At 42.7% G+C, this 17,644-nt stretch overlaps 1 protein-coding gene across 2 annotated transcripts in view; it reads left to right on the top strand.

Annotated features, from left to right (window-relative positions):
* The first annotated feature begins 1,908 nt into the window (after nt 1–1,908).
* The window catches only part of FMO1 (flavin containing dimethylaniline monoxygenase 1), a 30,272-nt gene continuing 14,536 nt past the window's right edge, over nt 1,909–17,644 (top strand). The window contains exons 1-3 of one of the 2 annotated variants that reach the window (XM_049881245.1): nt 1,909–2,176; nt 14,579–14,767; nt 17,260–17,422. In XM_049881245.1, the coding sequence (XP_049737202.1) occupies nt 2,012–2,176; nt 14,579–14,767; nt 17,260–17,422 (517 nt within the window). In that variant the 5' untranslated portion in view covers nt 1,909–2,011. The remainder of the gene's footprint in view (nt 2,177–14,578; nt 14,768–17,259; nt 17,423–17,644) is intronic. The other variant, XM_049881243.1, reaches the window with a different exon arrangement.

Here is a 17,644-nt window from a genome sequence, read left to right as displayed (position 1 = left end):
GGGCACTTCTAGACCTGCTCTGTGCCCAAAAAGACATGACCCCTGTTATGGATTGAATTGCGTCCCCGCAAAATATGTGTCAATTTGGCCGGGTCATGATTCTGAGTATTTTGTGACTGTCCGCCATTTTGTCATCTGATGTGATTTTACCATGTGTTTGTAAACCATACCTCCATGATGGTAATGAGCCACTATTAGTGGCAGTTACATTAATGAGGCAGGATTCAATCTACAAGATTAGATTTTATCTTGAGTCAATCTCTTTTGAGATTTAAGAGAAAGAAGCTAGCAGAGAGATGTGAGGATCTCATACCAGGAAGAAACAAAAGCTAGGTCTTTTTGACCGGGGTCCCTGCACTGAGAAGCTCCTCAACCAAGGGAAGATTGATGACAAGGACCTTCCTCCAGACCCAACAGACAGAGAAAGACTTCCCTTGGACCTGGCATCCTGAATTCAGACTTCCAGCCTCCTAGGCTGTGAGAGAATAAATTTCTGTTTGTTGAAGCCATCCTCTTGTAGTGTTTCTGTTATAGCAGCACTAGATAACTAAGAAAACCCCTCTGCTTTAAAAACTTACAAACTTCAGGACAAAAACCTATTAGGAAACAACATTAGACAAAGCATGATTTACAGCTGTGTGTGCTATTGACCCTAAAAAAGGCTATCAAAATTAAAAGAACAGAGGCTCATTGATGTGAAAGGAAGATGGGGGAAGCAATTTTGGAAAATGTTTTTACAGTTACAATAGCTTACATTCATTGAGCATTTACCGTTTGGAAGGCACTGTTCTAAAGCACTTAACGTGTGTAACTCACTTAATTGTCACAAAACACTGAAAGGAAGCTACCGCTATTTTTTTCCATTTTTATATCACATGGAGTCAGTCCCTGGGTGGCGCAAATGGTTGAGCACTCAGCTGCTAACCGAAAGATTGGCAGTTTAAATCTGCCCAGTGGTACTTCAGAAGAAAGGCCTGGTAATATGCTTCCAAAAGGTCACAACCATTGAAAACCCTATGAATCACAGTTCTACTCTGACACACGTGGGGTCGCCGTGAGCTGAAATTGACCTGACAGCAACAGAGTTACGCCACATAGAGAGGTAAATAACTTGCCCAAGATCACACAGTAATAGCTGTCTGAGCTGGGCTTGCATCCAGGCAGCCTGGACCCGGAGCCCGATTGCTTAACCAATACACTATACCATCTCTCAGCCTTCTTACAAGACCATGTTATTAATACTTAGTCTGATGCCAGATGATTTGCCAATTTGTGCCAATGGCGACTCTGTTGTGTTCCCTGGGGGTGAATCAGTATCAGACTGAGAAAGAGTGATGGTTTTTCATGCCTTTCTTGCCGTCAGAAACCTTCAGCATTAGCTCCTCTCCCTCCGCCCCTGGTGAGCATCCCCTGGTGACCGGTGGGAGGGAGATGCACCAGCAGCACAGCTGGAGCCCAGCAGGATGCCATGGACCAGGGTTCACCCAGGGCAGCGCTGTGGCAGCACCTGCAGTGGCCACAAGTGTCTTAGCTCCTAGTCCCAATTCCACTCCATCAGTTGCAGCTGTGTAGACTTGTACAATGTCAACACACCAATCTGAGCTTCAGTGTTGCATGTTATTAAGACAGCATGGTGGATAAGATGACCCTTTCCTGACCTCCTGCTCTAATTGATTCTGGGATCAGAGAAGGGAGACTGGAGGCAGCAGCATGGTCCAGAATGCAAAACTCTGTCCACCTGAGTCTGGTGTCCAATTTTGGCCACCCTGCCAGAAGCTACAGGCTCATCAACTATACAAACACACTTGGCGGCAGCAGCTCTGAGTGAGGGGTGGGAACATAGAGAGTGTACAGGTTAAACCAATGACCTGAACATTTCTCTTCTCACATTCACATACCAGAGACCAGCTACAGAGGATTCAAACTGAGCAAACCCTTTAATCTTCCGGATTCTTTTTTCTGATTTGCTAGAGCAGCCAGGGATGGGGGAGGGCTTTCACTTGTAAATAAAATGCTCTGCTTCATTTCCCCTGCACAGGACAACATGGTCAAGCGAGTTGCAATTGTGGGAGCCGGGGTCAGTGGCCTGGGCTCCATCAAGTGCTGTCTGGAGGAAGGACTGGAGCCCACCTGCTTTGAGAGGAGCGACAACCTTGGGGGGCTGTGGAGATTCACTGTAAGTGGGGTTTCGACAGCTTTATTGTTTGTCTATTGGAAAATGGCATGACTGGTGCAAAAAGATACATGTATTTATTCCACAAGAGCCAGTTGCCTGGGGAGGGGCTAGAAATGTGGGCTCGAACAGGGGACCTGGGAGGGTTACTATATCAAAGAAAGAAGCAGGGCAGCTAAGCTTGGGTGGTAGGTGTGTCAGCTGCTTTAGACTCTATACAGAGCTAAGAGGAAGAAATGTTTCCAAAGATGCCCATGAAAGGTAGAAAAAGACAGACCAACTAGGACAGACCAAAGAAAACCCAGAACAGGGAGAATAGAACCAGGGCCAGGCCAGAGACTGCAGTGCTTGGGGCAAGAATGGGAGCACAGAGCAGGAGTTTCAGCCCCTACCTGCAAGACTGAGTTGCTTTGACCTGTTTCTTTTTCCAGCCCTTTTGTGTCTGCATTCCAGGGGCTCAGGGCTCAGTGTAGAGGAATCCCATACTCAAGGTCCCGCTGGCCAGACAATCCCAGTCCATGCCTAGGACTTTGCCCCTGATTTGGAGTACAGAATGTGGTTTGGGAGTGTCTTTTTTCCTCTGAGCAAAAGAGAAGTAATGTTCTCAAATCTCAGCAGGGCTGCAGTCTGGATGAGTGAGGGGGCTGGGAGGAGAAATGAGGAGAGGGAACTGTAAACTGTACCCTTGGCTGGAACGGGGCCCAGGAGTATTACAGGGGCCCTGTACTGGAATGAGGTCCAGGAGGATCACAGGGGCCCTGTACTGGAGTGGGACCCAGGAGGATCACAGCGGCCCTGTACTGGAGTGAGACCCAGGAGGACGACAGGAGCCCTGTACTGGAGTGGGACACAGGAGGATGACAGGGACCCTGTGCTGGAGTGTGACCCAGGAGGATCACAGGGGCCCTGTACTGGAATGGGGCCCAGAAGTATCACAGGGGCCCTGTACTAGAATGGAGCCCACTGAGGCCCTGAAGCAAGGAGGAGAAAGTGTCCTGTGAGCACCATGGCTTGGCCAGAGAAGCATTTACTTTGAATCTCCCTGCAGCTCCTATTTGCCTTCTTTCTAGGAAGGACAAGAACATTTCCCACAAGCTTAAACGTGCTGAGGAGAAAGGTGCCAAGAATAGCAAAAAGGAGGAAGGCATCAGATATCCTGGCCTCAGCTCCCCTGAGGGGCTGAGAAAAAATCATAACATTCTCTCATGTACAAAAAGGCTGGGATTTGGAACTGGGATAAAGTAATTATGTTCTAACTCAGTTATAAAAGTTCCAGAGATGCCAAGGTTGCTAGTTTGGTCAATACTCCCATCTGTGGCCAGCCTGGCTCACAAACAGAACTTGAAATGTGATCAACCACCTCATCAATGCATATAGACTTCCCAAAAGGGAGTAGGTGAAAGAGCACATCTGTTTCTGTGATTCACACTGTCTAGGTTCCAACAGAACAGCAGTAACCTGAGACCTATGCCCACAAAAGGCATTGCTAATCAAACAGGATACCCTTCCCCTGATGAGCCTCAGTCCTTCTCAACACAATGCTTCAGACAAACGCTACTACTCCATCAGAGTTGAGAGTTGGCTTGCAGGATGAAACTGCCCAACTGCAGGGGTAATTAGCAAAGTGATTCTGTTAAAGTACTCTTGTTCAAAGGAAAAAGTGAGTCCAGAAACAAAAGGCTCTTGGAGCCTTTAACCTCTTGAGGAACCAGACAAAAATGCTTGTTATATAAGTCACAGACACCTAATTATTAACTCAAAAAATAATTGATCTAAGAACCAAAAGAAATGAGTCTAGATCCAGCTGTGCCCACTGGCTGTGCGGCTTGGGCAGGTGAGACACCTGGCCACAAAGCAGTGCAGAGGGGACACAAACTGGAAAGCACTCAGCCTGCCCGCAAGGAGCAAGCCAGGTAGACAGAAGAAGGCTAGGATCTTGCAAGTCAGAAACTGCACTGTGGGTGTTTAAACAAAGGCAGGGTTACACCCACCTGAAGGAAACCAGGTAAGACTTCATAGAGGATGTGGTGTGTGATGGGCTTTAAAGGATTTCAGCAGACAGAAGAGACTGAGCAAAGAAAAACCAGAGAGGGAACCAGTAAAGAAAAGTACCAGACATATTAAACCAAAAACACCCAAACCCGTTGTTGTCAAGTCAATTCTGACTCATAGTGACCCCATAGGACAGAGTAGAACTGCTCCATAGGGTTTCCAAGGAGCAGCTGGTAGATTTGAACTGGCAACCTTCTGGTTAGCAGCTGATCTTCCAACCGCTGCACCACCAGGGCAATAATTTATTGGTGCATGTGGTATATGTAAGAGAAGTAATGGATGGGGAGACAGGTGGCTCGAATGCTTGCATAAGGCATTCATACTCAATTTAGAAAGCAATGGGAAGTGGGGAGCAAAATTAAGGAGACGTTTGTTTTTGTTATTTTTGTTTTGTTTGCATGAGGTGAAGACACAAATATACAGATGTAGGAAAAGATGTGTAAGCCCAAATAGTGACAAGATCCTGGCAGAAAGAGGAAGGAGTGGAATTATAATCCCACATGGAAGGGTTAGCTTTAGAAAGTGGAAAGACTCAAGTTCCTCAGAGACCAGAGGTGAAGAAAAAGTGAACATGGAAGAAAAATGTTTAAGTACAGGGGGAAAAGAAGACGAAAGAGCATACCCCAGAGGCCTCAATTCTTGTAGGAAAACATGGCATCTGTGGAAGGTGAAGAGGGAGTGGGGTGGTCAATGGGACAGAAGAATTAAGAAAAAAAAATAGAAAAGATAATGAAAAAACATGGTAGGGTATATGATTGAACATCAAAAAGATGAGCAAAACTGTTATCAAGCAATAAAAAAAAAAGCAATAGCTGAGATAAAATAAAAAAGCACCCCATAAAGTCATTTCACCTCTGTTACCTTATTTATAAAATAAAAACAGATAAAAACTGAACTACCAGGGGGCTGGGAGTAGGAAAAACTGTCCATCCTTCATTCAGCACCCTTCCTTTGGCACGGCAGCCCCTTAGGCAATCCCCTGAGACTCCTCTAAGTCCTGATTGAAAACCCCTAAGCTAGGTGATCTTGAAGGTGTCTTCCAGTTCTAGCATGCTGTGATTTCCCTAGGTCTTTCTGAGACATTCCTTCCACACCAACACACACACACACACACACTTACTCACACACACACCACAAAAGCTTGGTTAGAGGTGTCTTGGCACTCAGAGCAGGTGTCCCATTCAACACCTGCAGAATTGTAAGCCTGCTCCAGCAATGGCCGTGTTTGCCAGAAAGTATACAAAGGGGATCCTTAATGCCTCTTATGGGAAGAAGGGACCGTTACATAAAAATAGAGGCAAACCAGAAATTCAATAAAACACATGTGGAAGGGTTTTCCATTTCCAAATAGGGAGAAGATCCAAAGATTATAGAGACTCTAAATTACCATACTTAACTGAGCATTCACGAAGGGCATGACCCTGGTTTGCTCCAGCTACCACAGCCTTAAGCAAAGAGGCAGTGGGCAAAGATTACAATGGAAAAGAAGGACATCACACATTTGGGGGAGGGCAACCTTAAAAATAAACGGGGTATATTTGTTAAGAGCCCACGTCTGACCACCAGCTCAAGTGGGGACAAGAGGCAGGTGTGGACTGCTGTGCCTGTGATCAACCCTCTCAGGCCCTGGAGGGGAAGGGACGGTGAGGACAGTGCCCACAGGTTGATTACCTTGATTCTAAAGTAATACTTGAGGAAGCAACATTTGAGTAATTGCCCTGCCAGTAAAAATTAATATTACTTTTAGAGAATTCTAATGTAGGAAAGGAAATTGAGCAGCTATAGCCTTCAGGCAGAACCACACAGACACCATCTAGCAACGATTAACCAGTCTACACTGGTAGAAACACATTTTCGGCCTCTCTCTCTGCCTCCGTTGTTCACACTCCTGTAACGTGTTCCAGGACCTAATACTCTTCCCTGAAATGATGTCCTTCCTTACACGCATGAAGATCTGTGCATTCATTGTTTTATTTATTCAACAAACATCTACAGAGCATCTACTTCGTACCTTACAACAGGTCCCTGGGTGGCTTAAATAGTTTGCCCTCGTCTACCAACCTAAGCGTTGGCGGTTTGAACCCACCCAGCGGCTCCTCGGAAGCCAAGTCCGGTGATCTGATTCTATAAAGATTACAGCCAAGAAAACCCCATGGGGCGGTCCGCTCTGTGACACGTGGGCTCGCCGTCAGTCAGCATCACCTGGACAGCAGCTGGTTTGGTTTGTCTGTCTGTCTGTCTGATGTGCCTCACATAGCACACATTTTTAGACTCAGCGAGGGCAACGATGACGTTAAAAATGCTTCACCTTCTTTTGGAAATGCATAGTGGTGATGGTAGCATAACACGATGAATGTAATTAATGTCGCTGACTTGTACATTTAAAAACGGTTAAAATGGCCAACTTTTAAAAATAGATTTACCACAATAAAATAAAAAACATTTCCTCTCCCCAAATCATTGAGGAATTGCTCGTGAGCTATTTTTCCTTAGGCTTCAATATATCTGTTTCCTACAATCTTTCTTTTAAAAGCCTTATTATAAAATGTTAGTCATCTTGGTAGCTTTCCTTTTATTCATATATTCACCAAGCATAGATTGAATTCTATTTAGCAGTGATCATTGTTATCATTTTAAATCCTATTTTAAAATGAGAAAGGGAGAACTCTGACTTCACAAAATATTCCTCCTATTGCCCATTCCCCTCTCTGACACGGAGCTCAAGAAAGCAAATCTCCATGGTGGTTGTAGAAAAATAACACAAGCAACAGTTAACATTTATTGAGAGTTTACCAAGCACTCTTTTAATGCATTATATCTGTTATCATTTGCGTACTATTATTATTCCTATTTTATAGATAAGGAAACAGACACAGAGAGGTTAAGAAAATTCCCAAGATCATCCAGCTAAAAACTGGTAGACTTGGATATGAACCCCAGCAGTCTGACTCCAGGGTGTGTGCTGTGTCAACAACTACACACTTATGTATTTCCAGCATCTGTTTCACAGCTCATGAATCAAAAGGAAGAAAAATGTGGAACAGAACGTCAAATTCTTAGGAAAACCAGACTTACTGGTTCTACTGAGGCTGGCTGGGGGAATCCCCAAATCTATTGTCCTGAAGTAATCTTTAAATGTTAACTGTTGCTTGTGTTATTTTTCTACAACCACCATGGAGATTATGAGATAAACTGACAACAGTAACTCCAAAGCACAGACGAGATCTTTAAGGGGCATACAGAGTAAAAGTGCAGTGAAACGATATGTGTAGAGACATGAGAATGGTGACATAATGTGAAGAATGAAGAATGGCACTGAACTGTACATTTAGAAACTGTCAAGCAGGTATGAAGAAGAAAGGCAGCCAAATCCTGGGCTGTAACTCATGGAGTCCCACCAAGTGCCTCAGTGGGTGATGGTGGTCCTCCCAATGTGGACCAGGAAGCCATAAACCCCTCCATTCATGCTCTTATTATCTTCCTTTCTCCAAGGTCCATCTCTCCCACTCATTCTTCCTTTTGTGATGACAAAGGCCTTCCCATATGTAGTCCCATCAGTTCCCAGGGGGCATGTGCTTCCACTCTGAGTCTGAATGGACAGACCCACAGAGTAACAATGTCAGCAGTGCCTGCAGCCTGGGGCCTCCTGCAGAGCCTGGGAATCTCTGGGGCAGATCGATCACTGAGGCAGACACTGGAGTGGAAGGCTCAGGACCCACAAACACCACTCAGAAATGGCATGGACCCATACTCTCGGTTCCTATGCTAAACATTCCAGACTTTCTGTCCTTCCAGAATAAACAAACAGTAAGACAAGGAGACAGAAACAAGGAAGTGGTCCTGGATTCCACCCTGAATGCAAAGTTTCTACTCTAAACTTTAGTTTCTCATCTGCTAACATCAGAGATACATTATTTCACAACAGGCTCCAGTGTTTCCTAGAAGTTTTTCTTCTTCCTGCCTTTACAATTATTGTCCCAAGTTTTACAAACCAGAGTTGTTGATTTCTTCTATTTTCATTGTTCTAAGGTCTCATAGATACATGGTTCCCTGGCTTATCCAATTCTAATGAGGCTTCGTTACTCTTGGATGTTTAAATGTGCCATTACAAATGCTTTAAGATTTTTTGAACCATTTTTATAGAAGTCTTTACAAAGTGTATTATTCACATCTCTACCTCCTTAAACAGGATATGTACTAAAAGTGTTCTTGTTGGGTGTTGTGATTCCGACTCATAGCAGCCCAAGTGACAGAGCAGAACTGCCCCCAAAGGGTTTACTAGGCTGTAGTCTTTATGGGAGCAGATTGCCAGGTCTTTCTCTTGCAGAGCCGCTGTGCACTCGAACCACCAACCTTTTGATTCACAGCTGAGTGCTTAAGCATTGTGCCCCCAGGGCACCTTCTACCAAATTTAGCCTTTTAGTAGTATTAACTAAAAACCGACAGCATTCACAATAAAGTATTATCTACTATGTGATGTTCTCAGATGCCAGACAAAAGTGAGGGAACTTTGGCCCTACAGTAATTGAACCCAGAATGTTTTATAATTGATGTTTTTCTGCTGTTACTGCAGTTTCTTCCCTTGCTGGTAGCTCTCCCTTTTCAGGGATAGCTGATCCTATCCTCTTTTTTCGTGTTACCCAGAGGACACCTGGTTCCTGACTTAGTTAAATCAAACCACCTGGAACGCCTGCCTCAGGTCTAAGGGTGTTCTAACACTGAGCTGTCCAGTAAGGTAGCCATCAACCACACACACCTGTGCAGCACACGCAATGTAGCTGTTATAACTAAGAAGCTGAATGTTTTATTTCTTTGGTAATTGAATTTTAATTTTAAAACTGATACGTAATTCAGTTTTTGGAGACCATTTAACTATGTTTGAAACAACTTGAGTATGTGAATCTACTTTTCCAGTAAAAAGCTAGCACTTGAATTTAAGGTGAGTAAAATAACACCGGATTTCAAAGACTTGCTATGAGAAAAAGGATGTAAACTCTGTCATTAATAATTTTATATTTATTATAAAAAATATATATCTATATATATTTTTTAATTATTATATTTTGGATATATATGGTTAAATATGCTATTAAAATTCATTTCACTGGTTTACTTTTTTAATGTGGCTACTAGACAACTTAAAACTACACGTACAGCTTGGGTCACATCCCCACTGAACAGCACTGCTGTAAAGCCTTGTCACACAAAGCATGGCCTGGCTGGCCAACAGAATCTGCCTGGGAGCCTGTTAGAAATGCAGATTCTCGGGCTCCACCCCCGACCACCCACTGCCGTCAAATCAATTCCGACTCATAACAACCCCATAGGACAGGATAGAACTGCCCCATAGCGTTTCCAAGGCTGTAAATCTTTACGAAAGCAGACTGCCACATCTTCCTCCCGCAGAGTGGCTGGTGGGTTCAAACCAATGACCTTTGGTTAGTAGCCAAGGGTTTGTTTGTTTGTTTTTCTTAATTTTTATTGTGCTTTAAGTGAAAGTTTACAAACCAAGTCAGCCTCTCATACAAAAACTAATATACGCCTTGCTACATTGCTCTCCATCTAACGAGACAGCACACTCCTTCCCTCCACTCTCTATTTTCATTTCCATTAGGCCAGCTTCTTCCCCCCCGCCCTCTCATCTCTTCTCCAGACAGGAGCTGCCCACATAGTCTCATGTGTCTACTTGATCCAAGGAGCTCACTCTTCACCAGTATCGTTTTCTATCCCATAGTCCAGTCCAATCCCTGTCTAAAGAGTTGGCTTTGGGAATGGTTCCTGTTTTGGGCTAACAGAAAATCTGGGGACCATGACCTCTGGGGTCCTTCTAGTCTCAGTCGGACCATTAAGTCTGGTCTTTTTATGAGAATTTGAGGTCTGCATAACACTGCTCTCCTGTTCTTTCAGGGGTTCTTTGTTGTGTTCCCTGTCAGGGCAGTCATCGGTTGTAGCTGGGTAACATCTAGTTCTTCTGGTCCCAGGCTGATGTAGTCTCTGGTTTGTGTGGTCCTTTCTTTCTCTTGGGCTTATAATTATCTTGTGTCTTTGATGTTCTTCATTCTCCTTTGCTCCAGGTGGGTTGAGACCCATTGATGCATCTTAGATGGCTGCTTGCTAGCATTTAAGACCCCAGAAGCCACTCTCCAAAGTGGGATGCAGAATATTTTCTTAATAGATTTTATTATGCCAGTCGGCCTAGATGTCCCCTGAAACCATGGTCCCCAAACCCCCACCCCTGCTACGCTGGCCTTCAAAGTGTTCAGTTTATTCAGGAAACTTCTTTGCTTTTGGTTTAGTCCAGTTGTGCTGACCTCGCCTGTATTGTGTGTTGTCGTTCCCTTAACCTAAAATAGTTCTTGTCTACTACCCAGTTAGTGAGTACCCCTCCCTCCCTCCCTCCCCACTCTCGTAACCATCAAAGAATATTTTCTTCTCTGTTTAAATTATTTCTCGAGTTCTTATAATAGTGGTCTCATACAATATTTCTCCTTTTGCAACTAATTTCACTCAGCATAATGCCTTCCAGGTTCCTCCACGTTATGAAATGTTTCAGGGATTCATGATTGTTCTTTATCGATGCATAATATTCCATTGCTTGAATATACCATAATTTATTTATCCATTCATCCATTGATGGGCACCTTGGTTGCTTCCATCTTTTTGCTATTGTAAACAGTGCTGCAACAAACATGGGTGTGCATATATCTGTTCGTGTAAAGGCTCTTATTTCTCTAGGATATAGTCCAAGGAGTGGGATTGCTGGATCATATGGTAGTTCTATTTCTAGCATTTTAAGGGAGCGCCAAATCAATTTCTAATGTGGTTGTACCATTTTACATTCCCACTGGCAGTGTAGAAGTGTTCCAGTCTCTCCACAACCTCTCTAACATTTATTACTTTGTGTTTTTTGGATTAACGCCAGCATTGTTGGAGTGAGATGGAATCTCATTGTAGTTTTGATCTGCATTTCTCTAGTGGCTAATGATCGTGAGCATTTCCTCAAGTATCTGTTAGCTTCTTGAATCTCATCTTTAGTGAAGTACCTGTTCATATCCTTTGCCCGTTTTTTAATAGGTTGTCTTTTTGCAGTATCATGTAGATTTTAGAGATCAGACACTGATTGGAAATGTCATAGCTAAAAACTTTTTCTCAGTCTGTAGGTAGTCTTTTTACCGTTTTGGTGAAGTCTTTGGATGAGCCATAGGTGTTTGATTTGTAGGAGCTCCCAGTTATCTAGCTTCTCTTCTGGTGTTTGTGCATTGTTAGCAATGTTTTGTATTCTGTTTATGCCATGTATGAGGGCTACTAACATCGCCTCTACCTCTATTTTGTCTTCCATGATCTTTATCATTTTAGATTTTATATTTAGGTTTTTGACCCATTTTAAGTTAGTTTTTGTGCATGGCGTGAGGTATGGGTCTTGTTTCATTTTTTTTTGCAGATGAATATCCAGTTACGCCAGCACCATTTGTTAAAGAGGCTGTCTTTTCCCCATTTAACACACCTTAGGCCTTTGTTAAATATCAGCTGCTCATATGTGGATGAATTTATGTCTGGATTCTTGATTCTGTTCCATTGGTCTATGTGTCTGTTGTACCAGGCTATTTTGACTCCTGTGGTGGTATAATAGGTTCTAAAACCAGGTAGAGTGAGGCCTCCCACTTTGTCCTTCTTTTTCAGTAATGCTTTACTTATCCAGGGCCTCTTTCCCTTCCATATGAAGTTGGTGATTTGTTTCTCCATCTCATTAAAAAAAAAAGCCATTGGAATTTGGATTGGAATGGCATTGTAACTACAGATCGCTTTTGGTAGAATAGATATTTTTACAAGGTTAAGTCTTCCTATCCATAAGTGGAAACCCTGGTGGCGTAGTGGTTAAGCGCTGTGGCTGCTAACCAAGAGGTCGGCAGTTCAAATCCACCAGGCGCTCCTTGGAAACTCTGTGGGGCAGTTCTACTCCATCCTATAGGGTCGCTATGAGTCGGAATCGACTTGACGGCAGTGGGTTCAGTTTTTGGTTTGGTTTGATCCATGAATAAGGTATGTTTTTCCACTTATGTAGGTCTCTTTTGGTTTCTTGCAGTAGTGTCTTGTAGTTTTCTTTGTAGAGGTCTTTTACATCTCTGGTAAGATTTATTCCTAAGTATTTTATCTTCTTGGGGGCTACTGTAAAAATGGTATCAATTTGGTGATTTCCTCTTTGATGTTCTTTTTGTTGGTGTAGAGGAATCCAACTGAATTTTGTATGTTTATCTTGTATCCTGACACTTGCAGTCTCCACTTTTGAATAGAATTGCTTTAGATCTTCCTGCAGCATAGAAGATCAGGGTTTAGTCATCTTTCTCAGAAGTCAAAGTCTGCAGCTTTCCAGCTACATTCTGGATAAGTGAGGATGTCAGATGTGGGGCCACAGGCAAGCGGGAAGTTGTGTAAGAGTCAGTCATATCAGTTGATGAGATCAGCAGCATTCATTCAAACCACAAAGTTATCCTTATAATCTTATTCTGTGTGATAGCTCTACATTTCATGCAGATTTAGACGCATGCCCTCTCCAAATGCGTGGCTATATTTGTGTTTCCACTAGTTTACACCGGTAAGGAGGAACCCTGATGGTGCAGTGGTTAAGAGCTCAGGCTACTAACCAAAAGGTCGGCAGTTTGAATCCACCAGCTGCTCCTTGGAAACCCTATGGGGCAGTTCTATTGTGTCCTAAAGGGTCACTATGAATAGGGATTGACTCAGCGGCAATGGGTTATGGGTCCACAAATAAAATAATTTTTTATTTCACTGGAAAAAGAGGCTGTACATATCCAAGATGGTAAATAATATTAAGATACTAAGGACCTTCTCATTAAAAGCAGAAGAAATGTCATCCATAAAACCATTCAAAAGACAGAGGCAATGAGTATCAAAGATGTTACTAAAACAGCTCAGTATTCAACCTGGTGATAATCTTATTAAGATGTTGATGTTCACTTGATATTTAAGTCAAAACTGGGGGTGTGAACTTTGTTAGTGGTGAGTCATACACATAGTTGTTCAATCTGGACACCTTTTACCACCTTCATCTCCCACGCTCTAAATCCAACTGGTCTCACCACCCTATGCGTTCCTCCTCTCAGCCACCTCACAAATCCCCCCTCTCTCAAGTCCAACCACCATTGCCTCCACTCAGACCATCATTAGCATGGTTTTGAGTTCTACACACTTAAGTAACCTCCTCCCTTCCTTCCTTTCCAGTCCCATCTAATTCATCTTCTGTAGAACCCGAGTTATCTTTCCAAAACCTAATATGAATCACTTCCACACTTAAAACATTTGGTGAATGTTATAGAATTGAATTTTATCCCCCCAAAATGTGAGTCAACTTGGCTAGGCCATGATTCCCAGTATCATGTGATTGTCCACCATTTTGTCCTCTGATGTGATTATCCTATGTGTTGTAAAGCCTAACTTCTGTGATGTTAATGAGGCAGCATTAGAGGCAGTTGTGTTAATGACACAGGCCTTAATCTACAGGATTAGCTTTTATCTTGAGTAAACCTCTTTTGAGATATAAAAGATAGAACCCAGCAGAGAAGAGAGGACCTCCTACCACCAAGGAAGCAGAGCCAGGAGCAGAGTGCATCCTTTGGACCCGGAGTCCCTGAGCTTAGAAACCCCTAGACCAGGGGAAGATTGATGACAAGGACTTTCCCCCAGAGACAACACAGAGAGAAAGCCTTCCCCTGGAGCTGGTGCCCTGAATTTGGACTTCTAGTATCCTGGCCTATGAGAGAATAAATTTCTGTTTGTTAAAGCCATTCATTTGTGGTACTTCTATTATAGTGGCACTGGATAACTGAGACAGTAGACTACCATAACCTTCCTATAAAACCTAAATTCCTTAATTTTGGATACAATACTTCTCATAATCTGAAACTTCTCTATAATCCTTTCAACAACACCTCTATGAAACTAAAATACCTGGAAATTGTCCATCATCCGAATACTACTTCCTGGCTCGTATCTGTTTTCATATTATCCTATATCTTGCAGTCAATATCTCAGTGGTACTATGTGAATCTGGACATGTGAGGTGGTCCCAGTCATATTTGTTAACATGTAATTAATGAAACTGAAATTCCGATCATGCAACTCATACTGGGATCAACACTCATCACCTCCCAAGTGAAGTATAGCAAATCCCATTGGAAAGGGGGCAGGTAGCACATATTCCGGGGTCACCTGAAACTTTGTCAGTGTTTGAAATTTCTAAAAATTAACATTCATTTCCTTGTGTATGTGTGTGTGTGTGCACACGCGCACATGCATGCATACGTGCACACTTATGTGTACCCACTCTTTGTACAGGAACATGTTGAAGAAGGCAGAGCCAGTATCTACGAGTCTGTGATTTCCAACAGCTGCAAGGAGATGTCTTGTTACTCAGACTTCCCATTTCCAGAAGATTATCCAAACTATGTGCCAAATTCTCTATTCCTGGAGTATCTCCAAATGTATGCAGACCGGTTCAATCTTCGCAAATGCATTCAATTCAAGGTGAGACACTAACCGTCAGTCAGCATTCAGGAAGTGTTTCCTACCTGTTTTCTGTTATCTCCCTAAAGCCTAGCCCTAGCTTTCTATATAAGATAATCAAGTGGCGAGATTAATAATGCCTGGCTGGGTTCCTTTAACCCTTGTACTCGCTCCTCACCCCAAGTAAATCTGGAGTAGAGGGGGAGACTTTTATTTGTGCAAACACTCACATGCATAAACTTTTAGCATTTTTAGTTTGCAATACTTACATCTAAGTATTCTAAAGGGCCTAAAAATTTCAAACTATGTTCTCAGCTCATGTTAAATCCCTGCACATAGGAGTCCTGAGAACTCCTACCAGCCCCCTGGATACCTCTTCCCAAGTGTTCCTTTATAGGAATGGATTTGAGCAATGGCTCATACACAAGAGCACCTTGTTACCTGAAGGCAATCTGTTCTAGATATTCTTAGGACTAGAAAAATCTTTGATTGTTATTCCTCTTGTAGGCGCTGATGTTTTCCCTTCCCATCTCAGAGGATGGAGACAGGAGAAAGGCAGGACGGGGAGAAATGAATATATTCTCTTTATCCTCTTTTTCCTTTTATGTCCCCCTCACCAAGAAACACATGAGAATCCATGTGTTTCCCACTTCCTATCTCCCTATCCTATCAGAGATGGGGATGGTGAGACATCCTAGGGAATTACACAGAGAAAACAACAAGAATAAAGAGCTTGAATAAAACAAGTGGCAAATAAGGTTCACAGTCTTAAAAATACTCCTGGCCAGTTTTCCAAGGAGTGTTTTATCTCACTTTCTTATTTTGAAAGGGACACAGTAAAAATAAAGCACTATCATAGTGAGTAGATACGACCCACAACAATCTTTGAAATAGATGCGCCAGAATCTGAATCTGAAGCATTCCCTTTACTACGTGCTCACTCAAGCCAACTTTAAAACAGCTTGAAAAAAGCCACACGAAGTCACCAAAGTTTTAAGAAAGGACATTCAAGCCCCTGTCTCTGAGAGGTAGCCTGAGGTTGATTTTTGTTTGGTGCTCTGCCTCCTTCCTCTCTATATATTCCACATTTTCAAGTATGAAAGTTTATCATTTTTAAAACTAAAGATAAACTTTATTTTTAAAGGTTTTAACTTAGCTGAAGACGCATGTTTTAAAAAGATGTGTGTTTTAAAATGACGACGTGAGCGCGTCTACTAACACAAATGTAGAAACCCAACAAGCACTTCAAATAGTATAAATCCAGCAGCAAACTCATTAAGGAAAACTTGAAAACCCTGCCTTTGAAAATTCTGAAAAAGAAAGAAAGGCAGCAAGACCCTTTGGCTGGTGGATTATGTATGCTCTTAAATTCGACTTTTCTTAAATTTATTTTACATACATTTCCTGAACGGGAATCTAGTACTCATGGACATACACGTGCTCAATGGGAACAAAAAACAGACTCTTTGAAATCTGGGCTGCTCCCAGAAAATTCAGGCTATAATGTTATCACATTTCAACAGTTTTCTAAATCTGGGAAAATTTCAGCAATAGATTCCATAAGACTTATTCTGTACCACTTGGGACCAAGTGGTGGCGCAGTGGCTAAGAGCTCAGGCTGCTGATTAAAGGGTAAAAAAAAAAAAAGGCAAAGCTGATCAAAGGGTAGGCAGTTTGAATCCACCAGCTGCTCCTTGGAAACACTATGGGGCAGTTCTACTCTGTTCTGTAAGGTTGCTGTGAGTCAGTTCGACTCGATGGCATTGTTTATTTATTTATTTATTTTTTGACGAGGAGGAGTTTGGGACCAAATTTCTTTTTTCAGTTACATATGATACATGTTTCTATTAAGAAACTGTTTTTAAAGAGAAAGCTCTACACAAAACAGGGTTGCATAATGAAAAAGACATCAGAAGAAATAGGTTATAACCTTGATTCTATCACTTCCTGTGAGAATTGGAGCAAATCACTTACAAATGTTTTGACCTCACTACTTCTCTTAGAAACTCCTCTACAACTCCAGCCTTAGAAAAGTTCCACCCAGGAAATCATGATTAATCTGGTAACCCGATTAGGTTTTTAGGACTATGCTTATTAATCATGTTGGCGTAGTGTTTCAGAACTACGTCTGCTAACCAAAAGGTCAGCAGCTCAAATCCACCAGGGCTCCTTGGAAACTCTATGGGGCAGTTCTACTCTGTCCTATAGGATCAGTATGAGTCAGAATTGACTCAACGGCAATGAGTTTGTTTGTTAGTTTTTTTTTTTTTCCTATGCTCAAAACCAAAAAACCAAACCCAGTGCCGTCGGGTTGATTCCAACTCATAGCGACTCTATAGGACAGAGTAGAACTGCCCCATAGAGTTTCCAAGGAGTGCCTGGCAGATTCAAACTGCCAACCCTTTGGTTAGCAGCCATAGCACTTAACCACTAAGCCACCAGGGTTTCCTTCTATGCGCTAGCCCTGACTGGAACCATGCCAGCTGCTGATCATGTCTATGATTCTTTTTCAGACCAAAGTCTGCAGTGTAACAAAGCGCCCAGATTTTACTGTCTCTGGTCAATGGGACGTGGTCACTCTGCATGAAGGGAAGCAAGAGTCAGCCGTCTTTGATGCTGTCATGGTCTGCACGGGTTTTCTCACTAGCCCAAATTTGCCTCTGGACTCCTTTCCAGGTACAGCAGTTTCTGCAACTGACCCTAAGTTGTCTTCTGAGAGCCATCCTGATATGTGATTGGCCTGGGGACAAACTCCTGTGGCTCACCCACTAAGTAGTTGAAGTTGTAAGGTCACAGGGTTTTCTTTCTAACCAGCACTTTTCTGGCCAGTTTTTGGCTTTCATTTGGAGTATTTCATTCCAAACAACAAATGAGTACAGAAGAGCAGAATGAATAACT

The sequence above is a fragment of the Elephas maximus genome, chromosome 3 (genome assembly GCF_024166365.1).
Source record: "Elephas maximus indicus isolate mEleMax1 chromosome 3, mEleMax1 primary haplotype, whole genome shotgun sequence".
Classification (NCBI taxonomy): Eukaryota; Metazoa; Chordata; class Mammalia; order Proboscidea; family Elephantidae; genus Elephas; species Elephas maximus.
The sequence above is the reverse complement of the archived record's forward strand: the minus strand, read 5'-3'. Positions and strand labels throughout refer to the sequence as shown.